At 37.2% G+C, this 13905-nt stretch overlaps 3 protein-coding genes across 3 annotated transcripts; 1 reads left to right on the plus strand and 2 right to left on the minus strand.

Moving 5' to 3' along the window:
- Nucleotides 1–147: 147 nt before the first annotated feature.
- LOC132705995 (glucose-6-phosphate exchanger SLC37A2) lies at nt 148–10675 on the plus strand. The gene is made up of 10 exons (XM_060677023.1): nt 148–445; nt 526–689; nt 740–960; nt 1016–1148; nt 2734–2894; nt 2957–3055; nt 3238–3436; nt 5846–5994; nt 6051–6252; nt 9178–10675. The coding sequence occupies exons 1-10, from the start codon at nt 297–299 to the stop codon at nt 9372–9374; spliced, it is 1674 nt and encodes a 557-aa protein (XP_060533006.1). The 5' UTR covers nt 148–296; the 3' UTR covers nt 9375–10675.
- Nucleotides 10676–11698: 1023 nt separating this feature from the next.
- LOC132705997 (gamma-secretase subunit pen-2) lies at nt 11699–12475 on the minus strand. The gene is made up of 3 exons (XM_060677026.1): nt 12259–12475; nt 12097–12201; nt 11699–12042 (listed from the first exon to the last, which is right to left on the minus strand). Exons 1-3 carry the CDS (start codon nt 12317–12319, stop codon nt 11903–11905), a joined length of 306 nt encoding a protein of 101 aa, XP_060533009.1. The 5' UTR covers nt 12320–12475; the 3' UTR covers nt 11699–11902.
- Nucleotides 12476–12613: 138 nt separating this feature from the next.
- LOC132705996 (transmembrane emp24 domain-containing protein-like) lies at nt 12614–13657 on the minus strand. The gene is made up of 3 exons (XM_060677025.1): nt 13429–13657; nt 13088–13366; nt 12614–13032 (listed from the first exon to the last, which is right to left on the minus strand). The coding sequence occupies exons 1-3, from the start codon at nt 13559–13561 to the stop codon at nt 12842–12844; spliced, it is 603 nt and encodes a 200-aa protein (XP_060533008.1). The 5' UTR covers nt 13562–13657; the 3' UTR covers nt 12614–12841.
- Between the last annotated feature and the right edge of the window lie 248 nt (nt 13658–13905).

The raw sequence follows: 13905 nt of genomic DNA on the forward strand, positions 1-13905 counted from the left end.
AAAAATAAAATAATATAAAGCAATTAAAACGTTTTTTTATCCTCTTTCACCGACATTATGAAAGTCATGCAACCAGATATATCGCTTCCTTAGTATGATGATTCGTACTTAGCGTTTCACGACCTTGTGGTGTTGGTGCGTGTTAACAATGGATTTTTTAAGAAGTAATTTATTCGATGTAAATGTCACTTCAAATGGTCGTGCGGTTGTGTCGTCAAAAACAATAAACGTCAAATCGGTAGTAGTGTAGGTAGGATTAAGGTTAGATCTTTTGTTTGTTTTCGTTAGCCCAGTTTATGGTGAATTTTGTGCGGGCGAAGTTCAGGCAATTCCGGAGGAAGACGAAAATGAGTTTTGCTTACAGCGAGCTTCCATGGGGCGTCAGGTTTTTAAACAGGGTTACCGGGATTTTCTGTTCCAAATTACATTTCAACAAGGAGTTATGGTAATAATCACTTTGCGTTTTGAACGCATTTTTATGTTAATTTTTTGCTATGGTGATTATGCGATAATGTATTTTTGCAGTTACAAGGCCAGTGTTGTATTTTTGACCTACGTGGGGTATACGTGTTATCATATGTCCAGGAAGCCCATCTCGGTAGTGAAAACTGTATTACATAGGAATTGTAGCACATTAACTCCGCCTACCGCGGACGAACCCGACAATTGGTGCGACTGGGCGCCTTTTAGTAAATATTTTTGGTTCGTATGGGTTAAATAAGGGTCACGCTGTTTCCAGATGGATCCGATGCAACCGCGTCTCAAATGTTGGGCGAACTTGATTCAGCGTTCCTCTTCTGTTATGCTATAGCGATGTTTGTCTCGGGATTTGTTGCAGAACGAGTGAACTTGAGATATTTTCTCGGTATCGGTATGGTAATGTCTGGCATTTTTAGTTACCTATTTGGTATTGGCAAGACTTACGACATTCACAACTTGTGGTATTATGTGGTCGTACAGGTTGGGATTAAGCTTTATATACACTTAACCATGTGGAATGAGAGTGATTTTTTAGGCTTTAGCTGGTATTTTCCAAACCACCGGCTGGCCGGGGGTGGTAACAGTCATGAGTAATTGGTTTGGTAAGAGCAAGCGGGGCCTAATATTTGGTTTGTGGAATTCCCATACAAGTATAGGGAATATACTAGGTATGTCCTAATGTGAAAAATAAATCTATTACAACAACATGCTTAATAAAATTTGTGAAAAAATTTGTGAACAAAGGTAAGAACTGCAGGATCATTTATCCTATACCACTGTGTTTACAGAAAAAAATAATATAAAAATAACGATATTTATGAAGCTTAAATCTAAACAAAAACCTGCAAAAAGTTCATTTTACCCACACAGGTGGGTAAAATGACACAACACAAATGGGTATAATTTCACAAACAAAAACTTTGGTCTTTTTGTCCACACCTGCGCATTCAGCATGGGCCCAGTTTTTACAGGTGGAGCATTTTAATCAAATTTCTCCAGGTTTTGACATTCTATATTGCTCAGTGCATTAGATGCATGAACAGTCATCTTCTTCATCGTTTGCCAAAGGGTCTTGTTCTCCAGAGTCACTTTCGATTTGTATTTATTTGGTTACTGTCCTTTTTCTTTGTTTTTTTGCTTTGCTCCTTCTATGTTCGGTGTACAATTTAGCACCGTACTTTTGTTCCTCTTCCTTGGTTTTCTTTTTCCTTGTCCAGAGACGAACGGACCTATTGGAAGTGGGCTTAAATCAGCTACAGTTTGATTTTCAACATTTTCAGCCCTTTGTTCTATTGTTCCTGGTTTGTTTTCTGTGCTCGTACTAGGCGGATTGTTATCACTAATGGAAATATTAGTTGTTTCAGATGCTTCATACATCTACTCTGGGAAAATATCTGCATTTATGGGAAAAATTCCAGTTTTTGCAAAACCGTCAATGGCGTTTTGAACTGTTGCTGCTTTTCCATATGCTTCAGTGAGCAAAGCACCTATTTGAAATTGTGTTACCACCCTTCCCGGATGATTTTTAAGCCATAAGTAATTTCTTGATGAAAATATGTTTTCAATGGGCCAAAAAAGGAAACATACAAAGGCTGCAGTCGATGAGTGCAGTGGGGTGGTAAGCAATGAAGCACAATTCCATGTTCTTTGGCAAAAATAAGAGCATCCAAGTACTTATGGCTTGAATGGCCATCCACATCCACCTGTAGACTATTAACAAATTAAATATTTTAAGTCTATAAAAGATACAACTTATAGGGCAGACATTAATAAAACATAATTTAAATTAACCAACCTAATTTGCGAACTGTAATGATAACAAAACGCCACTAATCTGCTTTGTTTAAGAAACGTTTCTTAGCGAAATTGAGGTTAACGATCCGTCTCTTGACCTGCTAAACGGCGACTAAACGTTCGAAAATTCATGCAAACAGCAGCAAACATCACGTCGAACTTCGTTACGATTGTTTAGATCGGAAATGTTCGCAATAAGTCGGAAAACACTGCTACGTCACTTGACCCTACCATGTCGTTTTGTACACCCCAGATATTTAATTTATATAAATAAACCTCAAATGGTAATTTCTAGTGGAGTGCTACAGCAATAAAATTTGAAAAGCAAACACATGTTGTAAATATAGTAGGAGGTGAAAATCTTACAGAGCAATTTCAGGACGAACTCGACAGTATAAAGTCTCTATGTGTATTGTGATGTTAATGTTAAGGTTCACATACGTATATGTTATATTTTAGGTACTGTAATAGCGGCGAACTATGTGGAAACAGACTGGGCGTTGTCTTTTATCGTCCCTGGATTAATTATGGGGCTGGCTGGATTTATGTTGTTTTCGTTTTTGGTCGTAAACCCCGGCGACGTGGGACTCGGCACCGCCGAAATCCGGATAGACTCTGCAGTCAGTGCAACCCTCACCGAAAGGAATTTTTCCGATCTGATCGGTGCGTCTTTTTTTTTTAGAGAGTTTACAGGCCCCTAAACAGCCAAATCGCCAACGCGGGATCTCCCTCGACGTCGAGCTCGGAGGTGGACGATTCTGAAATAGTGATCGGAGACCAGGTAAAATTTGTTTAATATTTTCTGTTATTAGTGCGCCTCATCTCAATTGGGTTTTAAGTAATTAGGGTTGTGGCTTCTCTAGGAGGGCGGGTGGATGTTTTTTTTTTAGTCTTGGTTTTTGCTTGTTTGAGGTTGTTAGGTCGAATTTTACTTTCAAAAATGAAATGGGAACATAATCGCAGGAAGTGCAGCGTCGCGGTGTCTCGGAACGTTCTCGACTCCTCGGCGAATCCAGCGGCGACAGCGGCCGAAACCAGGCGATCGGTTTTGTCGGCGCCCTCCGCATACCAGGAGTCGTGGAGTTCTCCCTGTCGCTCTTCTTCTCCAAATTGGTCAGCTACACTGTCCTCTATTGGCTTCCGTTGTACGTCAGCACTTCCAGTAAGTCGTCTTTACAAGTAACGAAAACGTATCAGAATACTAGTTTTTCATTGCATTACATTTTGAATGATTTACAAAGGCAAAAAATTTTATATATAGAAGTTGGTTAATATACAGACTTCTAAGGAACAGAACGCGTTGCTAAATAAGTAGTTCAAATAAACTCTCTCAGTCAGCAGATAATAAGCACATAGCGTTAAGGTAACTGACTCTTCAATCTGTTGATTCATTCTTTTAGAATGAGTCCATACATTAGTCTTCTATTTTTCCCCAAGTAAGAAATAATGGAAGGCTGGGAGGCCTAGGAATAAATCTTACGGATCGCCACGCTGATGATTGTTTGAAGCTCATGACCAGCTCCAGCTTGTAGAGCTTCGAAGATTTGAAGACGCTTACTATAAAATCACATCTTGCCAGTAGAGTTGAATAATAAAATATCTCTGAATGTCAAAAAAAAAGCATTCAAAATTGGTGGTTCTGAGCAAAATCACTTGGCTTTGTGATGAAAAATAGTAAAAAGTATTAAATTTAATGCAATATATAATATAATACTCTAGAAAGTTCCAATCTCAAATATGCCGAATTTTCGAAAGTATCTGCTCTCGTATAAAAATTTTATATCTCGTTAACGATCCTACGGGATCGCCGTTGGTACAGAAATGATCACCGTCGAAAAAAAAAATTTTTTTTGTGTCTGTCCGTTCTCCGTTCTGGTCTTTTGGTTTTTCTTGAATAACTTTCGAACCGTGACGGACCTATTGAAAATGGGGGGGCTGGGGGGTCGGGAATTATTTAAAAAAAAAAATCGCCTGGGCAAGGGTCTACAAAGAAGACCACTTTTCAAAAACCGTGTGAAAAAAACCAGAAGACGCAGAGGAAATGATTCCATAAACTTTTATTCTTGACAATTTTTCAAAAATATACAGGGTGCGCCGCAAATTCAAAAAAACTAAAAAATGGGTCCCCCTATTGTTGAAAATTGGCAATAATTTCAAATCTGTGTTTTAGATATCAGTTTCTTTTACATGACGATATAGCCCATATAGACAGCTTAAACTTTTATATTTACGGTTTTTAAGTAACAGGGTGTTCGCGATATTCCGTGCAATAATAAAAAAACATAATAAGAACTGTAAATTTGCAGCTACCGACTTCAGACTTGGGAGAGAAGTTGAAGTCTGGACCCGCATATAGACTCTTTAAATTGGGAGCAATAAATAATAATAATAATAATAATGCGAAGTATTTTTTTTATTTTTTTTTTTGCGGTTATATTGGCAACTAGAAAAACAGCTTTTCCTCTAAAGCCATTCATCTGATCGGAAAAATTTTGCATCTGTAATACGTGGGAGACCCGGCGCTATAACTTTTGTTTCACGCATTTTTTCGATTATATACAAGGTGTTCCAGTTATAGACAAAAACCTAAAAGGCCCTGACAATTGTTCTTTTAGAGAGTAAATCATTAACCGTAAATCAAAATTGGTACGTACAATAGCTAATCCGTTTAAACAGTGTTGTAGGCCGTATCAAGGGCTACAATTTTTGTATTTACGGTTTTCGTGTATCACATACGCTGTTCGAGATATTTGAAATAATCAAAATGAAAATCACTATATTTCTAGACGCGATGACGTCATTTAATATTACCACTTATTTGCGTGTTTTGAGAATACAAGTAGTTTACTCCATTGGAAACATTCGGATACCAGGAAACTCAGGAGATCCAGGGCTATATCCTCTATTTCGAACATCGTTGGAATTATATACAGGGTACGTCGTTTGTGGGCAAAAAAATTCTAATAGATCCTAGAAATTTTCCGGTTTTGTGGGTGAATTATTGGCGATACGTGAAAAACTTTTTATGTGATGTGATAATTTGATACGAACAGTATTTGATACGAACAGTGTCGAGAGAGAGTTTGAGGTTTCGTCTATAATACAGGGGTCGCAAGATATTTGAAAAAATATAATTTTAAATTGCAATTACCAGTATAAGTAAAGTATAAGTAAAATTGCATACAAAAGTATGCTTTAGTGTAAAATTTCTTTTAGAACGAAAGGAACAATAAGCTGTGATTTTTTATATTATATATTAAATGATCTCTAATATAAGGACTGTCACTTAATAAAGTATGTCTATTTAAATGTACCAAATATTAATTTGAGAATACGGAACCAACAACATTGAGTACTGATTTAGGTAGTGCGATGATGCTATCATATCAGGTTCTTAATGAGGTCCGTATAGATCTTTTTAGTATGATGCTAAACTAGTTAAATATATTTTTTTTTAAGTTATATGTAAGTTTTATGATTTAACATTTCGGTGTATCTTTCGACATCGCATGTAATTTACTAATTCTTTGCGCCGCCCCCGCCCTCGCTCTAACCACGGATCTGTTTTCAGCAACGATGAGTGCCACCTCGAGCGCGGACTTTTCGACCCTGTTCGACGTCGGCGCGGTGGTGGGGGCGGTGGTGGCGGGCGTAATCAGTGACAAGAGCGACATGCCCGCTACTACGTGCGTGTGCATGCTGGCGCTGGCCGCCCCCGCGGTAAGCGTTTCGACGTTCGCGAGGGGAGGCGCGTCCACTCCCTCATCTCATTGCAGATAATCGCGTATCAGAATCTGGGCGGCGCAGGTATCGGAGTAAATATGTTGATGCTGCTGGTGGTGGGGGTGTTGGTCAACGGTCCCTACGCGTTGATCACGACCGCCGTTTCGGCGGATTTGGGCACCCATCACTGTCTGGAGGGCAACTCGAAAGCGTTGGCCACGGTCACCGCCATCATCGACGGTACCGGATCCATAGGTGAGAGTCGACACGCACACATATGTGGTTTTTGCTAAGGCTCATTTCACACAGTAACGCACACTTTTTATTAAATTTAGTTTGAATAATCGCACCTAATAATATAAACATTGGGCGGTACTTAAGAACATGGGTATGGTCTGTTCATAGATATAAGGAAGTGACTAATTCAGGTAATATTGTGGCCCGTAATAAGAAATAATTTTACACCTACCTGTGTTTAATATTCTTTGGTTTGATATACTACTTAGTTTAAGTTTATTAGTAATCATTCTTATTTCGTGTGTAAAACAGAGTGGGTTATGCGAAATATGTGCGAGTCTAGTGTATCTCAGGAGATGCTCCCGCCCAAATGTAGAAAACACTATTCTATTGAAACCAAGGAAGTTATAAACAATGTTTATTTGATTATCATTGAACGTGGTGCCAGCATCTTTGGGAGAAACGGGCACATTGACGAAAATTCCCACATCAACTGTATGGAAAATTGTCAATAATTCCATTTCAGCGAGGAAAAAAAGAAGCGATGCAGACATTTTCTCGAGTGTAGATGAAAGTTATCGAGATATAATACGGCGTAAAATATACCAGTTATACGAGGAACAAAGCGTGCCTACATTAGATATCTTAATCAGGAGGCTTGAAAAAGATGAAACCGGTGTTAAATGTTGGATTTAAAAAAATTGCCAAAAGGCAAGTTTTAATGGAATCTTTTAGAATTCGGAAATGGCGACTGGAATATCTGGAAAAAATTAGGATTTACAGAGAACAACAAAGGCCAATTATTTACTTGGATGAAACCTGGTTCGACACTTATGATACCCCGGAAAAGGGTTGGGTTGACTCAACTGATAAGTGTAAAACAAACGCGAAAAGAATAACTATTTTGCATGCTGGCTCTAAAGATGGTTGGATTCCAAATGGACTTTCTCTGTCTGCAAAAAATATTAAAGATTCTTCTCTGGATTATCACCGCTGATTTATTTGAAAGTCGGTTTAAAAAAAAATGTCCTCGAACTTCTAGAATCCGAAGTTTTTCACATCCCTCCACAAAGTTGGGCAAATTCTGTTAAATATATAAAAAAAAGGGAACAATCGTATATCCATATTGCAAATAATATAGAACAAATAATAATTAGAACAGGCGATGATAGCGATAGTGATACTGATATATTATGTGAATAATTTTAAGTAATTTAAGTAGGTAATAAAAATAATTTGTAATTTCATTTTAGATTTAAACATGAATACATACAGAAATAAATAAATATTGTTTAGTATCTTTCCTAACAAAACCCCAAATAATTTAATTTTAAGCAAGTACGGACCTGTTTGGCCATATTTCATTCTTACAGCTTGTCCGGGTCAGTTAGTCACTTTCTTATATCTATGAACAGACTTTACCATCCAATTATTTCCTTTACTTTAACTGAACTAAAAAAATATTTCCTTGGGTTGTAGTGCACAAAGGGCTTTTTTTTTCGCCTATTTTGTGTGACTATTTCCTGTACCTACTATGTTTCGGCAATGACGCACAAATATTGGGCATTTTTTTTTTAATTCTTAATTAAGAATTCTCTATAAATCCGCAATATACCATATTTTGTGCAATTTCGAATGCCTGTTTTTGCGAAGAATTTCAAATGTCATAATTTAAAAAAAAAACTAATTAAAATTTGGGATTTTCCGAGATTTTTTTTTTGTATTTGAACGATATTTATTATGTGGGATGCTTCTGAAAAATCGAAGCAACTTTTCCAAAGAAAGAATTTATAACAAATGCCATTATGACAGGTAATTTTGAGCACCATAATAGATATAAAAAGAATATATATATTGTCAAAAGACAAAAATATTGTTATAAAACTATGCGTACTCTTAAAACATCGCTTATAAGAGGAGCAAATATGAGAATGTAATTTTTTGATGTGGGTAACTATTGAAAAAAAACAAACCTCATTGAGTAGTTTGATGTAGCCCGTATTGGATTTTTCTAACAAAAAACCAAAACCAAATCGAAAACTATTAAGTTTGTCAATTTAAGAAACACGTTTTATGTCACTCTGAAGTATTACTCAAAACCTTGACATTACAAACACTAACAGACAGCAGAAAAAAAATTGGAATTAGAAAATCAAAGTTAGCATGACAACAGTACTATTGAATTGTATTGTTTGGAGCTGTTCAAGTGAGTAGAAGGTACAGTCGTTTACCTTGTTTTATTTATTTTTTTTATTAAACAATTTTGCTGCATGATATCCCACTCCATTCTGACATTTATCTAGTCCAGGGGTCTCCAAACTACGGCCCGCGGGCCACATCCGGCCCGCGAACAGATTTTGTCCGGCCCGCGGAGAGCTTGTATACTTGAAAGAAAAATCTACTACGGACTTTAGTCCTATTTGCAGCCTTTTTTAAACGTGACGTACTTTTTCGGACTTTTTTTTGCAAGTAAAACTTTACACATTCGTTACTTGAGTACTCTTTAGGAACCGAAGTAACAATTACTAAAGAATAAATTAATCAATGATTACTTGTGTATTTTATTATTTTTGGAATCAATGATTACTATGCCGATACGATATGGGTACCCCATTATAACGGTAACCCATACGATACAGATAATATATCAGACTTCCCCATCGTTAGAGGCATCTGACAAAAAATTAACTTCCTTTTACATCATCAGCGGACTGATTCAACTTTTTATCACCGGCGACAATTAATGATAATATTGTTTTGGCCCTTAGAGTTTCTTGGCGTGATCAATATGGCCCTAAGGCTGAAAAGTTCGGAGACCCCTGATCTAGTCCATGGAAATTATGTTGCAGTTGTATTGGAGAAAATAACATAAGCAAAATATATTTACATTAGCATCTTCAAAATCCTATTGTCACCAAAGACTTGACATAAAGTTTCTTGAAGGTGCGGCGGTGGGTCCCCTGCTAGCTGGTTTCCTCTCGAGCCACGGCTGGCACACCGTTTTCTACATGCTGATGTTGTCGGACGTGTGCGCTTTAATCCTGCTACTGCGGTTGGTGAAGCGCGAGCTGGTCGCTTTCGGGGCGCGGCGGACATTCGTCTGGAGGGGTTTTTCCGCCGCCCACGAGAGAGAGTGTTAAGCATTTTGTTACCTTCCGAACTAGGTTTATGCCTATGGTGATTTTTCTATAGTATTGTTTACAGATCGCTGCTACCTCTGTATATAAATATTGTAAATTGTTTTATTCGCGTGAAAAGACAGGCCCGGGCGACATTCCTTAAAGAACGCGGGACGTTCTCATCACCCGCGCGGGTGAGAAACCTAAAACGCGCATTCGGTTTACTTGTAATATAGCAGAAATTACAATTTATATTTTACCGATGGCACCTATTATTTATCCCACGGCAGACATTATTTAGTAACCGACTAGTTTCCTTACACTCTATAAACTCCTTAGTGAATCCGAGGCTTCAATATTGATTTAACTGCGCAACTGTAGTTTTAGTGCAGAAATCAATGTTCACGCGCATGAATTACTAAGTCAAATTAATTTTCCCCACCGTTATTGAACTATAAAGCTTAGTGATCTATCTCAGTTGCAAAATTACGATTGTCGAGGCAGTGGCAGGTAGTATCTGTGCCTGTCAGTAGCAAACTAACCAAAACACCACTTTTAAAATGAAGGAAATCTTTTTCTAGGAGGGAATAAAGACAGCGGATTATGAAAAATGGAGCAAGTGTGCTCGAAATAAAGGAAAGAATGTGAGAACCTGATAGCAGGAAACAAATTTATAAAATGTGTGTTTTAATGAACCCGTCTTGCCTAAGAGTATTCAAGGAAAGCCTTACAGTGCTAAATAAATTTATTATTATATATATGAGGGGGTACCCATAAAAAACCGGAATTGAATTGCCGCGCGCAGAGCTTGAATAGTACACCTTTCTGCCGCTAGGTTGCGGATAGTACAACTTATTGCGAGTTCAACGCCACCTTCGTTTTAAATTTAACTTGTTTTAACCGTTTTTTTCGATGGCAAGTTTAAAAGAACAACGTGCAGCTGTGAAATTTTGTTTTCTGCTCGGTAAAAGTGCTGCTGAAACTGTTTCAATGTTAAAAACAGCTTATAAAGACGATGCGATGGGAAAAACTCAAGTGTACCAGTGGTTTGTTCGCTTCAAAAATGGCGACGAGTCAACTAATGACCGACCTCGTTCTGGACGTCCATCAACTGCTCGAATCGGCGAAAATATTGAAAATATTCGAGAGTTTGTTCTCACAGTACGTCGACAGACAATTGAACAATTATCAAAGATTTGTTCCTCGTGTTCTGACTGACATGCAAAAAGAACATCTAGTTGAAACATGTCGTGCTTTGAATCAACAGCTTGAAACGGATCCAGATTTTGTTTCAAGGATCATTACTGGTGACGAGTCATGGTGCTATGGTTACGATCCAGAAACGAAGCAACAGTCCAGCCAATGGAAGACGTCCCTGTCTCCCCGTCCAAAATAATGTCAGGTCAAATCAAACATCAAAACGATGCTGATTTGCTTTGCGGCGTAGTTCATCCAGAGTTCGTTCCACCAGGTGATACCGTTAATCAAGCTTTTTATCTGGAAGTTTTAAGATTGCGCAACAGTATTCGACAAAAAAGACCCGATTTGTGGCGGACATTTGTGTTAAGCAGTTTTTGGCTAAAAATGGCATGGTCCCTCTGCCCCATGCACCTTACTCGCTCCGTGTGACTTCCTCTTATTTCTACGTATAAAAACAGACATGAAAGGACAGAGATTTGACAATATTGAAAAGGTCAAGAAAAAAACGAGGGATGAGCTGTCGGCTATAGCCAAAGATGAATATAAAAAATGTTTCGAACAGGGGACAAATGTATTAGTTGTAATGGAGAGTATTTTGAAGGGGATAAGGTCGTTCTGTGATTTTCAAAACAATATATTTATAAAAAATGATTCCGGTTTTTTTTGGGTACCCCTCGTATATATACCTACCTTCATATTATTCTTACTTCTATATAATTATTATCATTTATATTCATTTATTATTTTAATAAACTACTTGTTGTGACCCGGCTTTCATAGCACCTTGAATATATACGAAATTAGTATGACCCATTTATGAAGGACTGGAGGTACGTAATTCTTAAAAACTGGAATATTGCAATTTATTTGAACTTCACAATATGACCTTTAAGTTGTCCACCCTGTTTAATGATCCATGCCATTGCAAATTTACGTTCTATTATGCTCTGGTAATAAGAAACAAGGTATTGCAAATTTTATTGAATTGCATTCGCAATGAGATAAATTTGGATGCACACAGGTTAAGAAATGATATATAATTTTCTGCCTAGTTGATCTTGTGGTATTATTCTGTTATATTTTTAGTCCTAAAGTTAGTTACCAATAAAAATTCAATTTCAACATAGAGTTTTAGTATTTTATTGTAGAAAGGTTATACTTCTTCTGCCTACTTTGTCTGGTGGGCATAATTCTGTCTTATTTTGGGAATTTCCTGTTTGGAAATAAATCCTTAAAAACTGGAGAGTTCTCGAAGACTGAAGACCATCCATTTCAATTACTATGCTAGTTTTTAAATTAATACATATTTACAAAACATCAAAATTGTTGTTCTGCTAAACTAAGCTAGGCTAAGGTGTTCCTAATGGTATAATAAAAGAAATTTTATCCGCAAACTCTCCCCAATTGGACCGATTCACCTGAAATACTGCAACCCAAGATACCAACAAAACAAAACACAGTAGCGAGCCCATTGCGGAATATATAACATCTGAAAAAAAAAACTGCTAGGTAGTGAAACTACAACAAGAACCTGATAACTAACATCGGCGAATTTGCTTTTGTTCGTTGTATTCGGGCCTTCTAAACGCTTCGTTGAAAAACCAAATGGCGTTGACCGTCCAAACGAAGGGCAATAAAGCAAACCCAACTAAAAAGTCCAACAATATGAATACATAACAAACAAAACTTCTACATCCAATGTTACCTCGAAAATACCACCTGCATAAGTTCAGCTTTTTGTCGTCAGGCACTTTAGATAAATCCATGGTAGTAGTTTGAATGCAGTGACTAAAACTTGTTGGTTTTCATCGACATAATATTACAATTATGCTATACACGAAAGTATTGAATTAAACAAATGTCAACTTTTGACAAAACTAACATTGGCGTACAGAGTCCTCTAGTTTAGACACGAGATTTGTCAAGTCAGTTGCAGCGACCTTTTCTGGCGCGACGGTGGCGCCACCACTGGTTTTGGTCACGCATTTGATGGATTTCTAATAACACAAATATTTAATAAAAGCCTGTTATACTTTCGACCATGCAATAAATTCGCAATCAACGAAATTAATGTCTCTATATTACCGAAATAGACAAACAACTTAAACAATCACCAGAGCAACGCAATTAGGTGGAAAAATAAATTATGCAGGGAAAAAATGCTGACCTAACAATTCAATATTCTGATTCATTACAGATTTCTGCATTTTTTTTTATATTTCAAATTACAAAATATTCTCATTTAGAAATAAGGTTTTAGTCATCAGCAATCACAGACACTCAAACAGCTAGACCACTCTCCTAACTTCAAAGAATCTCTTTAAGTAATACACCTGACCCACAGTCATCGCAGAAAGAATAAAAGCTTCAAAAAATGACCACATAACCACTCTTGAATTGGTACTCTCATTGATACTTCTGTGAATTCTGTCCCTGACAGCCATATATTCCTGTTCTTGCTTCACAGAAGTCAAAGATCCTACAACATTAACCAGGACTTAAACTGGTCCTGATTGTTAAATTACAGAGCCAACCTGACAATTCCTTAATCATTTCTTCAAGCTTGTTGGTGTTTTGGGCATCTGGCTCCTCCTTCACAGGTTCACCGACAACCATGTCAAACATCACCACTTTGGGTGTCATTGTGGACATTTTATTGGAAAAGCAATATGTGTAGGTACCGGGTGCGTGAGCTGCTAGTGTATATTTTCCAGAAGTCTGTCTCTCCTCTTCATAAAGCACTTTTTGGTCCGGTCCTATAATTCTCACATCGATATCCAGAAACCCGCCCTCGGCTATTTGAAAACTGAGACCTTCAAAGAATTACCCAACGATTAAACCCTCAAATGGGGTATGCGACTTCGCAAGTATTTACCCAATTTTGTACCATCTTCCACCTTCTCAAAGAAACACTCTTCAGCGTGTGCGTCAACCGTAATTATGTAGGCCAGATTCCCTTTAAAAGCAAAGGTGATAAAAAAAAATACAACTGACAAAATTCCCTTCATTTTAAAGTTAAAATGTTGTTCAAAACCTCCACGTATTTAACCTCTATTTTATAACGCTGACATGTAACACAAAAAACAACTTTTTGTAAGTATATGAAAGAGATCTTCACAACACCCTGGCGGTGAGAGGCGAAATTACTGGCGGATTTTCGTTGACGGAGCTGCCGACATCTAGTAGTTAAAGTTGTGATGGCTTTTTAGTTTAATTAAATATTCCTAGATTTTGCATAATATAATTGTACTTTTGCTTGTTAGAACAACTCTTGTTAATTTAAGTGGTTTTTAATTATAAATCGGTTTTTCCCAATTTCTTTCATATTTGTATAAAAGGAGAAATGACGTAC

Source organism: Cylas formicarius, unplaced genomic scaffold (assembly GCF_029955315.1).
Source record: "Cylas formicarius isolate icCylForm1 unplaced genomic scaffold, icCylForm1.1 PGA_scaffold_8__14_contigs__length_24414737, whole genome shotgun sequence".
In the NCBI taxonomy this organism is placed as follows: Eukaryota; Metazoa; Arthropoda; class Insecta; order Coleoptera; family Brentidae; genus Cylas; species Cylas formicarius.

Bases quoted from the DNA above. Each gene is read 5' to 3' on its own strand.
- LOC132705995 (XM_060677023.1), top strand. From the start codon at position 297: ATGGTGAATTTTGTGCGGGCGAAGTTCAGGCAATTCCGGAGGAAGACG. The intron at 961-1,015 runs GTTGGGATTAAG...GTGATTTTTTAG, and splicing joins GGTATTATGTGGTCGTACAG to GCTTTAGCTGGTATTTTCCA. The intron at 3,437-5,845 runs GTAAGTCGTCTT...ATCTGTTTTCAG, and splicing joins GTTGTACGTCAGCACTTCCA to CAACGATGAGTGCCACCTCG.
- LOC132705997 (XM_060677026.1), bottom strand. From the start codon at position 12,319: ATGGATTTATCTAAAGTGCCTGACGACAAAAAGCTGAACTTATGCAGG. The intron at 12,202-12,258 runs GTAACATTGGAT...TGGACTTTTTAG, and splicing joins ATGCAGGTGGTATTTTCGAG to TTGGGTTTGCTTTATTGCCC. The intron at 12,043-12,096 runs GTTAGTTATCAG...TTTTTTTTTCAG, and splicing joins ACAAAAGCAAATTCGCCGAT to ATGTTATATATTCCGCAATG.
- LOC132705996 (XM_060677025.1), bottom strand. From the start codon at position 13,561: ATGAAGGGAATTTTGTCAGTTGTATTTTTTTTTATCACCTTTGCTTTT. The intron at 13,367-13,428 runs GTAAATACTTGC...AATTCTTTGAAG, and splicing joins GGAAGATGGTACAAAATTGG to GTCTCAGTTTTCAAATAGCC. The intron at 13,033-13,087 runs GTTGGCTCTGTA...TTAATGTTGTAG, and splicing joins AATGATTAAGGAATTGTCAG to GATCTTTGACTTCTGTGAAG.